Consider the following 15598-nt stretch of genomic DNA (forward strand, 5'->3'; position numbering starts at 1 on the left):
TGTGCCTTAACCAGAATGCATACTAATTTAAGGTGAGCTTTCATTTCCAGTACCTGGCACCTATTTGCCTTCCTAGAGAGCTGCCTAGGAGCCTGTTTTGCCTACCAACAGGAACATGCCTGAGAATTTATGTCCTCCAGGAACAAGAGGCCAATAATTCATTGCCACAGAGATATAAATACTCCAGCTTCCTTGCTCCTACTCTGAGACAAAATCTACACTGTCTCTCAAACTCCCTAAGAATTGATCTGAAACTTACTTGATATCCCTTCTAGATCTTCTCTGACGGTTTTTCTTGAGAATGTGTGCTAATAGATCATTTTCATAGGAATTATTTCAAGATCTGGTTCTAGAGGATTTGATCCAAGACAACTGTTTCTACAAGGGAACCTAGGAGACAGGCTCGGGATAGACTTCTGGAGTTGAATCACTCAAGTCGGATGACACAAGGACACATTTGATATTAGTAAAGGTAGCAGTAGTCGTCTTGGCCTTCTGTAACAGTAGCAGAACATTGGGATGGGAAGTGAGATACAGGTGAAAGGGCATGCACTGGCTTAGTCAATACTTCTAGTCTTGAGAGATATGGAGAAATAGCAATTATAACAACTTCGAGGTTGGCTGTGTGTTGGTCAGAACCACTGAGGGACTCAAATGGGAGAATTATATCAGAGCATGATACGGAAGATCCCCTGGAGGAGACCTTGGCAACCACTCTAGTATCATTGCCTGGAGAATCCCCATGGACAGAGGAGCCTGGCGGGCTATAGTCCATGAGGTCGCAAAGAGTTGGACATGACTGAGCGACTAAGAACATGATATGAAAGTCAGAAAACCTCCATGCCGGCACATAGATATTACAGTCTCCAATAGAGGGAAGATATACTCTAAAGACTAGATTCAAGATTTGATTGTTAGATTAGCAAAAACACAAGACTATTTAAAGGCACCAAATGTCTTTTATGCTAATATCACATTTTAGATAAACCTGAAACTTATTTGCTCTGCTATTGGCAGATAGCAGCCTCTCTGAAGACTGTTCAAGTTCTATTCTCTTTTCCTTTAATACCTAACAAATAATAAACCTAACATGAGACAAATAACTAGGTTAGATCCTGCTGCTGCTGCTAAGTCACTTCAGTCGTGTCCGACTCTGTGCGACCCCATAGTCGGCAGCCCACCAGGCTCCCCCATCCCTGGGATTCTCCAGGCAAGAACACTGGAGTGGGTTGCCATTTCCTTCTCCAATGCATGAAAGTAAAAAGTGAAAGTGAAGTTGCTCAGTCGTGTCCAACTCTTCAGGACCCCATGGACTGCAGCCTACCAGGCTCCTCCATCCATGGGATTTTCCAGACAAGAGTACTGAAGTGGGTTGCCACTGCCTTCTCTGAGGTTAGATCCTAGTGTGTCTTAACTGGAATAGTTCTGGTCCCACTAAGGGAGGGGAGGGACTATTCACTAACAAAGTATCAGGGATCTGGAGAGTGTGCCTGAAATATGGGACCAGGGTTTTGGGGCAAAATGTAAGGCTGGATAAGGGAGACTTTGACAATATGGGGATACAATACTATGACTCAAGAGACTTGATGTTATATAAGCCTAAATGGAACACCTGAAATTGTCCACTACTGGCAAATTAGCAATTCAAAAGCAATACTGCATGGCAGGTGGAATAGCAGAGAGTAATGCCATTTTAAAAGATTTACAGGATACTAGGATGATGGCCTCTATCATGTTCCCATTCAACTCACCATTTTGTGGCCCCAGCAAAAATGGATTATAACAGAAGATGAAGAATTACCATAGACTTAATCCAATGACAGTGGGTGCTAAATCGCTTCAGTCGTATCCAACTGTTTGGGACCCTATGGACTGTAGCCTGACAGACTCTTCTGTCCATGGGATTTCCCAGGCAAAAATACTGGAGTGGGTTGTCATTTCCTTCTCCAGGGGATCTTCCTGGCCCAGGGATCAGACCTGCATCTCCTGCACTGGCAGGCGGATTCTTTACCACTAGTGCCACCTGAGAAGTCCACTTAATTCAATGGTAGTCTTAATTGCATATGTTTTGCCAGATGGCATATCATTAATAGAACTTTATTTTCAGCATGTATAGAAGTCCTAGTTCCCAGAAAAGAGGAATACTTCCAGGAGTGGGCTCAGTAAGGGTTCCAAAATCCCTAAAACTATGAGTGCTGACTTGTCATGTTGGGATCCTCTTGCTGATAGACCCGAGAGCAAAAGAAAGGAGTCACCAGACTGGCCAGAGTAATTAACCCTGATCATTATGAGATGGTTGGTTACTACTACATAATAGGGACAGGGACAAGTATGTCCAGAGCTTGGGAAATCTCGTGCCCTTTTTAACTATGAATAGGTAATTACAGCACCTACAGTAGAGTTGTGACATCAAACCTCCAGAGATGAATTATTGGGTCACCATACTCTGCAAGCAACCCAAAGCAACAAAAGGACTGGCCAAGAGAGGAGACCTGTAAGAGGTGGATGAGGGAAGATGGTGAATATCAGTTAAGTCTTTGGGACGATTGCAGCTGCGGGCAGGTAATGTTTCATTAATTTTTTCTTCCTAAAGAATCAGTGCTATGAACTTAATTCAATAGAGAATGGAACTGGATAGTGTGAAGAACAGCAAGCTGTCAGTGTTCTGCCCGTATCTTCTGGGGTCTTTTACATTTTGGGGCGTGAATACCAATGCCCCTTGTGCTTTCATTGGCAATAGCCAGCACACCCATCACTTGGTTTGAGGGCTGTCCTTGGGCTGCTGGAACCTACTTGCCGGTGCCAGCCGGCAAAGTCGATCAGGTCCTGAGAACATGCACGACACGGCTGAGAAAGAAAACTACAGCAAAAGAATACTACAACAAAGATGGGGTCGAGAGGATCAGACACATCTCCACAAAGGGAAGCGGTCTGACCACGACTTTATTCAGCATCTTATATTTATACAGGAGAGCGTGAGAAAGACAAGACAGTTAACATTTTTTCTTGGTTGACCTGTACATCTTACAAAAAGTCACAAGAAATCTTGAGAGCATGGGAATGGCACCCTGTTACTATTTCTTACACCAGATAACATTTCCCTGTGAGTGAGAAGTTTGTCCAGAACTCCAGGTGTCTGCAGTAAATAATTGCCTAATCTCTGGGGTGGCAGGACAGAGAGCTATGTTTGCAAGCAAACCCTCAAGGACTGAGGGAGCTCCCAGAGCTGTGTCCTTCAGACACAGGACCCCGTTCTCATGGGCAGCTCCCCGCACTACTTGACCTGTACTCACTGAAAGAAGTGCCTGGGGACTCAGGACCTCCCGGAGGCAGCCCTTGGCCAGTGATAGATAGATGCTGGCATATAAATACTCCAACTTCTTTAGCTTTGGTTAGAAAAACTCTGAGGTATGGCCTAGGCTATGCCCATTGCTCCCTTGCAGAATTAACCCCAAATTACCTTCCTCCAGATTTAGGTTGTTACCACACCCTTGTTTGCTCGCCTTTCTTTTTCTCCTTACTTCCCTACTGTCTTTATTGTTTTTCTGAAAATACTACCTATTAAATCACTTTTACAGGAATCTTGATCTCAAGGTCTGCTTCTAAAAGAGGCAAAAAATTTATTCGAGTAATAATGTTAGTGTTATTTTTATATTAATATGATTATATTACAATAAAGCAAGAAAAGTAATTAAGAACCAAGGTGTTCAACATAAAGGGAAAATGCAAGAGTATAAAATTCAACTTTTAAAAAAATTGCTATAATATTCAGTTTGATTTGGAAATATTAGAATTTTTTTTCCTAAAAAATACTTTTTCTGAGTTCTTCCACTGAAATAGCTAGATGCACCCCAATGCCTAGTATGTGGTCTCTTAATATTGTTTCTTTCTGAAAGGAACCAGCAGTCCTTTAGCAAGTCCAGGTCTGGGAACAGAAAATATATGAGGACCCTAGAAAATACTGTGTGCTAGAAAACAAACTATCCAAGATCACTAGGGTCATGTCATAATGACATAGGAGCCAGCTTGAAGGGACTCCTGCTGGCCAAAGAAGAGATAATTTGAGCATCAAAATAGAGTAAGGACTGATTCCATGAGGTCATTTTACTTGGTCATTTTTACTACGGCATTGAATTATTACTCTGAAAAGTTTTAAGTACTTATCCTGACTTTCCTATTAAATCTGTATTTCAGGGTAACCAAATATTTGACTAGGTGAATTTCCTTCCTATTTTGTAGAAAATTGCAGCTCATAAATGAAGGCACAATAGTATTCTAGAGTCATCATTTTGCAATTTATAATGAAATAACAGTTCTAGGTAACATTAACAACCACCAAAAACCACAGGTGAAAGGTTGATAAGTACTTTGTTAGTGGATAAGTCAAGCTGAGAATATCTGAACACACTGATCAGTTTTACTAAAAGTGAGACAACCTGCTGTGGTGAAAGCCATCAGACACCCCTACGAAGTACTCTTTTCCTGAATCTAACCAATTCTACGTACCCAGAGTTTTCAGGATGTAAGGGGATAAAGAAATATATCAAATGACATAGAAAACAATTAGTCAAATCAATTATTAGAATAATTCTGCAAACGACTCTTATGTTGTAGTGTTTTAAATAACAGCAAATAGAAAATGTGGGTGGGTGGAAGACTGTTATGAAATTAGACCTGAGAGCCACAACAATTAAGTGTCATATGTGGATCTTGTTTGGGTCCTCATTTAAATAAATAGAGTATAAATGAATAACTTTGAAGCAATTAGGAAAATTTTCATGATATTAGATGATATTAAGGAGTTATTGCTTATCTGTTAGATGTGATGATGGCATGTTTTCCCAAGTCCTAATGAATTATATGGCCATTCTGTACTTTTTGTTGGAGAAATGACATGATATAATACAGAAAACCACTGTTGGGTATGGTATATGGAAACTCAAATGGCCAAATATTGAAAATTATGAAAACTGGTTAATGGGTCTGTGGTTATATTAGATTGATCTACTTTTTTTCCTATGTGTTTGAAACTTTCCATAATAAAATGTTAAACTTAAAAACTTAATAAGGAAAACACAGAATCCAGATGTAGAATCCAGAAGCAATTTCGAAGGGTATAACAAAGCAGTATAAAGCTTTTGGGTCAGCAAACAGAATGATGGTTCCCTCCTGGGTAATCAGTACCTAGAACTGGGGATATTGACACCAGATGGGAAGGTTGTTTGCTTAAAACATGGACATTAAACAACTGTTGACCTAGGACTTTCAGTCAATAAATGGGCCCCTTTCCCAGAAAATGTCAGAAATTGACAGCCTTTGTGTCAGATAGGACAAATAGTAAAAACATCCTGAAAGAGCCAGATAAAAATCAGCATAACCTGGACTTCAGAAAAAGAAAAAATCCAGGTGAATATAACAAGGTATCAAAGACTCTTGGGCAAATGAGTTAAAGTTTTCAACATATTGTAAAATATTTTTATTGGAGTATAGTTGATTTACAATGTTGTATGAGTTTCAGGTGTACAGCAAAGTGAATCATATATATATATATATATATATATATATATGTATAAATTACAAGTTGTATATATAGCCACTCTCTTTTAAAATTCTTTTCCCATATAGGCCATCACAGAGTATTGAGTTCCCTGTGCTACACAATAGGTCCTTATTAGTTATATATTTTATATATAGTAAGTAGTGTGAATATGTCAATCCCAATTTTCCAATCTATCTCTCCCCCACTTACCCTCTGGGACCCATAAGTTTGTTTTCTGTATCTGTGACTCTACTTCTGTTTCAACATTTCTTTTTTTTTTTTAGAAAATAACTTGATCATGTTATAGAGCATCTTCTATGTGCCAAACATATGTTAAGCACTTTGAAAGCATAAAAAACTTTAAAATGCTTCAGTATGTAAGAAATTATAGTGCAAAATTTTTGATTTCAGGGCTTAGATGTCCCTATCCAGTAGCTTGTCTTCAAAGAGTTCCAAGGTAAGATGCTCCCAAGTACTGCTATAGACAGGAGGCTTAACAAGGAGAACTTACAGTCATTGCAGGGGAAGCCATGAGGGAAGTCACAGTCCTCAGAGAACACACCTCAGTAAAATGCCCCTCTTTCTGAGTAGCTTGAATACCAAACAGATGTGACCTTTGGAAGAGATGAGGGGGGATGGGGAGAGGAAACAAGAGGAGAGGCAGAAGGGAAAGGAGGGAAGAAGGAGGATGGAAAGAAGGGAGGGAAGGAAGATGGGGCAGAAAGCCAGTAGGACATTTACAAAGCATTTAGAACACCATAGCATGCCTGTCAAAATAGCACTGTAGACATGGAGCCACCCTCAATAGAAAAATCCTGGAAACTCTTATGGGACAGGCAGGTTCTGCCTCCTAATAGAGAATGAGCCTGGGGGGTGGCAGGGCAGGGCAGGGTGGGGCTGGGGGGGGGGTTTGTCTATTAAAGTCAGGAAATGACTGGCAGATTTCTAGGAGGTTTCTAGTCCCTTGGATGATTTTAAGACTCCCTCCCCTCCCCTGAAGATTCAAGACAAAAATGTAAGTGAAGTTAAAAATTAAATTTTTAACTTTGACCTAGGGAGATCAAAGGATATGGTGAAGGATTTAAGTGGCTGAAATTAGCAAATCCAGAAATTCAATATTTTTAAAATTTGACAGGCAAGTCTTCACAGGACAAAAAGGAATCACTTTTCTGTCCTAAATCAGGTTAGTAACTATATGCTTATATATTATTCATAAAGTGAAGTTTAGAATTAATTCTCCAGAAGGATTAATAAGGACGGTTTCTATTAGAGATTTTATCAAAGCTATTTAGCAATCTGAGGAAATTTGGACGGGGGAGTTGGACAAAATATATATTTTTATAGATTTTTCACAAGGGAAAGAAAAAAAACATTCCTAGGGATGAGTTTGAGGTGGACAGTTATGTCAATAAAGGAAAGAGAAGTGTGTATTGTGTGGTGTTTAGTCCTTGTGTATGTGTGAGTGGCATGGAGAGTATGTGTGCTTGAGGCGGTGGTGGTGTGTGTGTGTGTATATGTATACAGAAATAAACGGCAGCCCCAGATGTCCCAGTGGGTAATAATGGTGGTTGACAGACTGCTCATTTATATATACTTTACAAACCCAGCCTTAGAAATTTTAAGTATTTTTTGAGCATCTGATGTCATACATGCTGATATAGACAAAACTCTTTGATTCACCCACTTTGTCGAGCTTCCCACTGACAAATGCAGACCTGGCAGCAGGGGTCATTTTGTCCAGGGTAGTGAGGAGAATGATTTGCCTCTCCTTGTAAAAGCATTTTTTTTTAATTTTTTTTTATTTTTAAACTTTACAATATTGTATTGGTTTTGCCAAATATCGAAATGAATCCACCACAGGTATACTTGTGTTCCCCATCCTGAACCCTCCTCCCTAATCTCTTAGCTCGACGAAGGTATAAGAAAAACAAAGAATTGTATGTTACCTTTAATTCCTTTTCTGACATCCTTCCTTTCTTTTTGTACATCCAAGTTTGTTGTTTAGTTGCTAAATCACGTCTGATTCTTTTGCGACCCCATGGGCTGTCCTTGGTATTTCCCAGGCAAGAATACTGGAGTGGGTTGCCATTTCCTTGTCTGGGGGATCTTCCTGACCTAGGAATGGAACCTGAGGCTTTTGCCTCATCTCCTGCATTGTAAGCAGGTTCTTTACTGATGAGCTACCTTCAGTAATCTGCTTCTGTCTGAAAAGCTTCCTTTCTTTCACATTCCCTACAGGGTAGATTTCCTGGCAATGAATTCTCTCAAGTTTTGTTTGACAGTCTTTCTCTTTCACTTTGGAGGGATATCTTCGCTAGATATAGAATTATGGATTGGCAGGATGTCTTGTTTGCTTTTTAGAGTTTTCAGGTTTTCTGTGTATTTTGTAATCAACAAAAATATCATAAAAGTGAAATGTCAAAACAATGGGTACTGGTATGACAAAGCAAGTTTCCCTTGGATTAATGTTTTAAAGCAGAGAGAGGTGCTAGGTGGATTTTAACCAGTTCTTCCCTCTGTAATGCTGATGTCAGTGTGTTTTGCACTTGCAGGGGATAGAAAACAAACTCTTCAGCAAGAAGAAAAACAACCATAACACCATTATGCAAGTGGATAACCAGGTCTCTCCAGGGAAAGGTAGAAATTATTCTCTATGACATAGGCTTCCTTCTTCTTAAACAGGACACTATTGATTCCATGTGAGATTTTGTCCATAAACACATGCGCTAAAATGTAAAGCATCTTAGAAATGTTCAGGAAAGGAGGTGGGGGGGGGGGGGTGGAAAATATCCCTGCCATGATTTTCCATTAGAAAAACCCTAAATAAAATAACCCACATACCAAGATTATTCATACTGTTATTTTGATTCTTATACACCTGTCAGTTTATCACTTGGTAGAGAATGTCAGAAAGAGGGGGGACTATTTTGGTTCTACCTCAAGGAGACAGAGAGACAGATACATGGATGGAAGTGAGGCAGGATGAATGTTCTTGAGTCACTGCACCCTTCAACATCAACAGCTGGATATTTACAGGATATTTTTTAGATTGTTTATCTCAAGTAGGGCAGGGGAAAAACAATATGGAATTACTGCTATCAGATTAGCATTATATCTACACTAAGGGGGACAAAAATCCTAGAAGAGAGGGTGGGCTACAAATTGCATACTTTTTCAATTTATATAAATATTAGTGGCCTATTTTATATTTCTTCTTGTGTCAATTTTGATAATTATTTTGGTATTTTCATATTGTCCCTTTGTATTCAAATTATCTAGTCTAGTGTCTGTGTGCTCAGATGTATCCAACTCTTTGTGACCCTGTGGACTGTAGCCCACCAGGCTCCTCTATCCATGGAATTTTAATTATATGTGAACATATAAAAGATATAAACATATATATATATGTATATAAAATTGATTTCTGCCTTTATGTTTAACATTTACTTCTTTTTAGGATCTTTGGGTTCATCCATTGTTCATTTTCCAAGTCTTTGAGTTCTCTCTTTTTAATAAATATGTTCTGAGGTGTAGAATTTGCTCTTTCCAGAGCTTGACATGTAGTATCTTACTGTTACTCAGTCCCAAGCACTTTAGAACACTCCTTGTGATTTCTCTTTTTGTGTGTGATTTCTTTTTTTGAGTTTCAGATTTTTTGTTCTTTGTTTTTATTGACTTATAGTTGATTTACAATGTTATGCTAATTTCTGCTATACAGCAAAGTGACTGTTAAACACACCTATACCTTTTTTTTATATTCCTTTCTAAACTCCTATGATTCCTTTTTTTCAAGACTTATTTAGAAATAATTCATATTGTTTCTGGAGCAATGTAGAGAAAAGAACAAAACTCAGAAGGGTACCCTTAATTGACTGTGACAAGCCCTATCCCACACATGGTGAAGATAGCTTCCTCTTTGCCCTCTAGAGGCTTTTTTTTCCTCATCTAGGAATTTTCCCACTGTTTCCTTCAGATTTTCAGGTCTACTTATTCCCCTTTTGCTTTTGAGAATTTTAAAAAGGATGAGGTTGTTTAGAAAGCTTTGACGCAAGTCATCTCAGTGTGCATGTATACGTGTGTGGTTTGAAATGTTTTGCAGATGACCCAAGGCCAGTGAGTTTAAAGGCAAAGGAAGGGCTGGGTAATGATTAAATTTCTAAGACTTTTTTTTCTTCCTTTTGCTCAATCTCAAGGTTCAAACAGGGCAAAAATTTTTGCCTCCTGGAAAAGGTTAGGAGGCAATGGATTTTCCCCTCACTGACTCAGCAAGTCTTTGGCATCTAAACATTTAAGGAAAGAGTCACTTACTAGACTCTTCCATTGCCAGGGCATTGGTGTCTGATTCCTGTTGCCCCGTTCTCTGGGAGGCAAAAAGCAACCTGAGATCAAATGTCTTCAGGGAAAAAATCTTCCTTCAATGATCAGTCTATGCCTTGAGGACTCTGTCTTCACAAAATCTTTGGCCTGAGTATCTCATCTTTCCTGCCAGATCATTCACACTTTCAATGAACTGTTAACTTTAAATAAATTTTTATCTCATATTCTTATCTGTTTACAAAGGGAGATCTGTCAAGAAACTAACTTTCCAGGTACTAATGTTACTTTTTTCACTTTATAATATATCTAAATGGAATCCTACAGTTGTACATAAAGAGCTTCCTCATCATTTTTTAAAGTTGCATATGAATTTGGTATGACTATATTATAATTTATTTAGATAATTTATATAAAGTTATCTAATTTATCTAATTTAAAATCTTCTACTGTTTCAAACAATTCTTCAAAAATGTACAATGATACAAAATTCAATTCAGTGGGATCATTGAAAAAAAAAAACTTATGTAACTAAATAGACTCAAATATGTAAAGCAAAATTAACACTATTTTTAAAAGGTACAAAAATCCTAATAAAACATTAGCAAAACAAATTTTTTTTTAATTTTAAAAATTGCAAAAACTAAGTCCAATCCTAGAAATGAAAGAATAGTTTTCTATTACAAAGTAAATAATTGTCATTCAATACAAATTAAAGAAGAAAACTATATGATGATCTCATTAGATACAAAAAAAATCTTTGAGATTAACATTCATTCCTGATGAACACTATTAGGTAACTATGACTATGTGATGGACAGTACTCTAAGACGGCCCCTTTGCACTCTTGGGTGGAACCAAAGGGCAGAGGATTAAGCAGAGAGCTCAGAGGGCAGAGCCAAGGGCCATAAGGATTATCCCCAGGCCTCAATAAAAGTTCAACATTTGTCTAACTGAACTTCAAAACTCTTATTGATCAGTGACTTCTTTTAACACTCCATTTCTCCCCCTTTTGAAACTGGAATGTCCATATCAATTATCCTATGCCTGTCCCACCATTATAAGTAGAAACACTGCGAGTGTGTAACTTGTCTCTCTAATTTCACAAGTTCGCTGAGAGATACTGTTCCCATAGTGGGTTACTTTTAGAAGCTTTCTCCGTATTTGTTTTAAATTTTGTAAATTTGAGCTGACATTTTGATGAGGATTTGGACTTGAATTGATAGTGTAATGAGATGAGACCTTAAGGAACTTTGGGATGGGGTGAGTATGTTTTGTATATGGCATGAACATGGATCTTCTGGGACTAGAGAGTGAATTGTTCTAAGACTGCCCACAAGATTCTGGCCCCATACACATCCCTTCAGTTATTTAAGCAAATGCCAAGGAAGGTGCTGCTTTGAAGGGACGTTGCAGATCTAAGCATGGTCCATAATCAGCTGATCTTAAATCTAGGTAGGACTGATCTAATCACAGGAGCTTTTTAAATCTGGATCTAGAAGTCAGAGAGCAGCTAGAGATTCAAAGCATGAGAAGCATTTAACAGAAGAGATTCTTCCTCGCTGGTTTTGGGGATACAGGGGGCCGTGTGACAAGCAGCATAATGCACAACATCTTAAAACTGAGAGTAACTCTTAGCTGACAGTCAGCAGGGAAATAGCAACAGAAGTACAACAACCACAGAAAACTGAACTCTTCCAATAGTTCCTTCCAGAGAACCTCCACCTGAGAACTCATCTTGCCTGATCACTTGATTTTAACCTTTGAGACCAGGAGTGAAAAATCCAACCACATCATGCTAAAACTTATGATCTGCAGAACTGTGAATCTTTTATTAAAAGGGTGCCATTTTAAGTCATTAAGTTTGTGAAAATTGTTTAACACAGCAATAGAAATAAATACACTTCATAAAGCATATCTACAAAGAACCTCCAACAAACATTATCCAAAATGTAAAAACATTAGAATTACTCTGTGTAAATCAGGAACAATGGCATAAAACCAGAACTGCTTGATACAATCAGTAATATACTCGTGGTTCTGATGCAATGATACCATGAAGTTAAAGACAGAAGGATAGGAAAAGAGATAAAATCATAATTTGCACATTCCGTACATAAAAAACCTCTCCAAATTAGGAGATGAATTTTTAGAAACAAGATTAACTTTTGGCTAGCTACATGGATATAACATCTCCCTGACTGACCAGTGGCTAAGACTCCGAGCTTCCACTGCCTGGGGTGCAGGTTCAATCCCTGATGGGGAAACTAACCCCCTGCTGCATGGTGTGGCCAAAAAATTATTTCTTTATACTATGCTATGCTATGCTAAGTCACTTCAGTTGTGTCCGACTCTGTGCGACCCCATAGACGGCAGCCCACCAGGCTCCTCCGTCCCCGGGATTCTCCAGGCAAGAACACTGGAGTGGGCTGCCATTTCCTTCTCCAATGCTAACCACAGACAATTTAAAACCTCTGCTGGGTTGTAATAACGGAGGTTCCATCCTCTTTTCTTTCAGGCTTGCCAACAAATGTGCTTTTGGATCTATGCCAATCTGATATGTGATCACAGTTTCTCTACACAATTTTTTTTGATGTATGTGGCCGGGGCATTATTCTGCCTACTACACATCCTTTTTTTGTGTGTGTGTCTTTTTAAATTTTTATCTGCACCGCAGGGCATGTGGGATGTTAGTTTCACACAGGAGAAATGGAACCCACAACCCCTGTGGTGCAGGCACTGAGTCTTAACCACTGGACAACCTGGGAAGTCCAAAAATGTCCACATCCTTGCCAACACTCATTTCTTACCTTTTTTGATAAAAGTCATTTTCAAAGGTGTAAGATGCTATCCCATTATAGTTTTGATTTGCATTTTCCTAATGATGAGTAATGCTGAACATCTTTCCATGTACCTCTTAACTACATGCATGTCTTCTTTGGAAAAATGTCTCTTCAGTTCTGCCCATTTCTTAATCAGATTTTTTTGTTTTTGCTTTTTAAAAATTTTTCCTGTTAAATTGTGTGAGTTCTTTTCACTCTGCTCAATGTTATGTGGCAGGCTGGATGGGAAGAGAGTTTGAGGAAGAGTTGATACATGTATTTGTATGGCTGAGTCCTTTTGCCGTCCCCCTGAAACTGTCACACTGTTTGTTAATTGGCTACATCTCAATACAGAATAAAAACAAAATTGAGTTCTTTTTATATTTTGCAGTCTAACCCCTTTCAGATAAATGATTTGCAAATGTCTTCTCCCATTCAGTAGGTTGCCCTTTCATTTTGTTTATAATTTCCTTTGCTGTCCAGAAGACTTTTAGTTTGATACAGTGCCCTTTGTTCATTTTTGCTTTCTCTGCTTTTGCTTTTGGTGTCTTATTAAAAGATCATTGCCAAGACCTATGTCAGGGAATTTACCATCTGTATGTTCTAGATATTTTATGGTTTCATGTCTTGAGTTCAAATTTTAATCCATTTTTACTTAATTTTTGTATATGGTATAAGAGAGTGGTCCAGTTTCATTCTTTCACATGTGATTGTCCAGTTTTCCCAACACCACTATTGAATACTTTAATATTTATTGAAGTATAATTATATAAAATAAAATATGGATCTTAAGTGTATATTTAGATGTGCTTTGAGAAATGTATAAACTTACAAACAAGACTCATAGAACATTACATTAGTTTAAAGTCCCATGATGCCCCTTTGCCCTCCTTACCAAGAGGGAATTGTTATTTAATATCTAGCCACATAAATTAATTTTGCCTATTTTTAAAATTCATAGAAATAGCATGCATAAAAATGGTATTCACTCTTTGGTGTCTAGCTTCTTTAGCTGAGCAAATGTTTGTTGAGATTCATCCAGATTGTTGAGTGTATCAGTGTTTCCTTCCTTTGTATTTCTGAGTAATATCCATTGTATTAATATACTACAGTATGTTCATCCATTCCAAAGATCCAGCTATTTTAAATAAAGCTGCCATAAACAATTCAGTACAAGCCTTTTGTAGATATGTATTTTTATTTCTCTTGAGAAAGGCCATTTGTTGAAAAGACTAGTATCTTCCATTGAATTGCATTAGTGCATTTATTCAAAAACATATGATCATATATATTCCTCTCTTTCTGGACTCCCTATTTTCTCCTATAGATGAATTTGTTTGGTCTCACACTAACACTGCATTGATTACTGTAGCTTGAAGCTAGCTCAAATACATTACTTTTTAAAAAATTTATTTATTTTAATTGGAAGCCAATTACATTACACAGTACTTTTTTTTAAATGCAACTTTCTTCTGCAATGTGCACATATGAGTTTCTCAATCAGACTAGTCATGTAAGTTTTGAGAATAAAGTAGTTTGCTTGAGGGAAGGTCTTGTTGGTTATTCAGGGGACTTATTTCCAAGAGTAACTCAGGGTGTTTTTAAAAATGGTCCCTTTAAAATAAACATTAGGAAGGGCCACTTATTAGGAAGGGCCACTAGGAAATTTGGGCCCCTAATGTTAAAATATGTTTTTTTCCTCAGCTGTGTTAACGATGGATATTTTCTCTTGTACATTCCAGTTCCATATTTTTGTTCCGTTCGTTATGGAATCGCTGTCTTCCTGCTCCTCTGTAATGTTATAATAATGTCACAGCGTGTGTGTCTGAGCCTCACAATGATAGCCATGGTGAACAGCACGGAGCCACATGGTTTGTCCAACACCTCCACAAAGGAGCTCCAGGATAACATAAAGGTATATCAAAAATATTACACACAGTCATAAGTTTAAAATCCTATCTTGCTAACTAATTTGTGTAGAGATTGAATGTTATCATAATTGATATGATAGTAATTATTCAAAAAAGAAACTCAAGTCTTGATCTACCTCATCAGCAGTAACCTAAATGAAGATGTCCCATGACTAAAGTATGTCTCAGTATTTGTAAAGGGCAAGAGAAGTTTGGACAAGAGAAAAAAGGAAAACATCTTAAATAAGAAATAGAAATCAACACATTTTCTTTCTTATTTATGTTTTTAACTTACAGTATATTTACATGTTTTGTTAATTTCACCTACAGAAGGTAATGGGTTGATAACTATCAGAAAATGTAGTACAAAAGAAATGGAAATAGGAAAAACTATTTTTTCACTATAATTTTTTATGTCCCTTTTTTAATACACAAGCAAATAAAATATTTCCTTATTTTCACCCCTATTTACATTAAGAGTAATGCTCTATATGTAATGTACTGTACCCTGATTTTTTTTTAACATAAGCATCAGAACCAGGTCTCAGATTTGACACATATGTAGGAATTCCTACAGGGAATTTAAAATAACTGTAATCAATATGTCAGGGGTCTAATGGGAAAAGAATACAACACCAGAGAGGTAATGTCAATAGAGAGGTGGATATTATTAGAATAAAAAAGAAATAGTAGAAATCATGGCAATTATAACAGGTATAAAGAATGCCTTGATGGGCTCATATGTAGTATCAACACAGGTGAGGAAAGAATCAGTGAACTTGAATACACAAACTTCCCAAGCTAAAATGAAATAGATTAAAAAATAAAAAACTAAGCAGAACATCCCAGAACTGTGGACAATACCAAAAGGTGTAACACGTGCTTGATTAGAATATCAGAAAGAGTAGGAAAAATGGAAAGAAGAAATATTTGAAAAATTAATGGCTGAGAACTTTTTGAAGTTAATGGCACATACCAAACCATAAATTCAGAACACTAAACAGGATAAATAC

The 15598-nt window shown here is 37.6% G+C and overlaps 1 protein-coding gene across 14 annotated transcripts in view; it reads left to right on the forward strand.

The window, feature by feature from the left end:
• Window positions 1-1319: 1319 nt before the first annotated feature.
• Window positions 1320-15598, forward strand: part of SLC17A1 (solute carrier family 17 member 1) — a 240792-nt gene continuing 226513 nt past the window's right edge. For 6 of the 14 annotated variants that reach the window (XR_009492638.1, XR_009492641.1, XR_003032239.2 and 3 more), the window contains exons 1-5: window positions 1321-2562; window positions 5951-5996; window positions 6595-6722; window positions 8092-8176; window positions 14418-14590. Coding sequence is in view for 6 of the 14 variants with exons in the window: in XM_024984029.2 (XP_024839797.1) it covers window positions 8143-8176; window positions 14418-14590 (207 nt within the window). In the remaining 8 variants the exon portion in view is untranslated. Of the gene's footprint in view, window positions 2563-5652; window positions 5997-6486; window positions 6723-8091; window positions 8177-14417; window positions 14591-15598 lie in introns of those variants that run through there. The other 8 variants (XM_024984028.2, XM_024984030.2, XR_009492642.1 and 5 more) reach the window with 7 other exon arrangements.

Source organism: Bos taurus, chromosome 23 (genome assembly GCF_002263795.3).
Source record: "Bos taurus isolate L1 Dominette 01449 registration number 42190680 breed Hereford chromosome 23, ARS-UCD2.0, whole genome shotgun sequence".
Lineage (NCBI taxonomy): Eukaryota > Metazoa > Chordata > Mammalia > Artiodactyla > Bovidae > Bos > Bos taurus.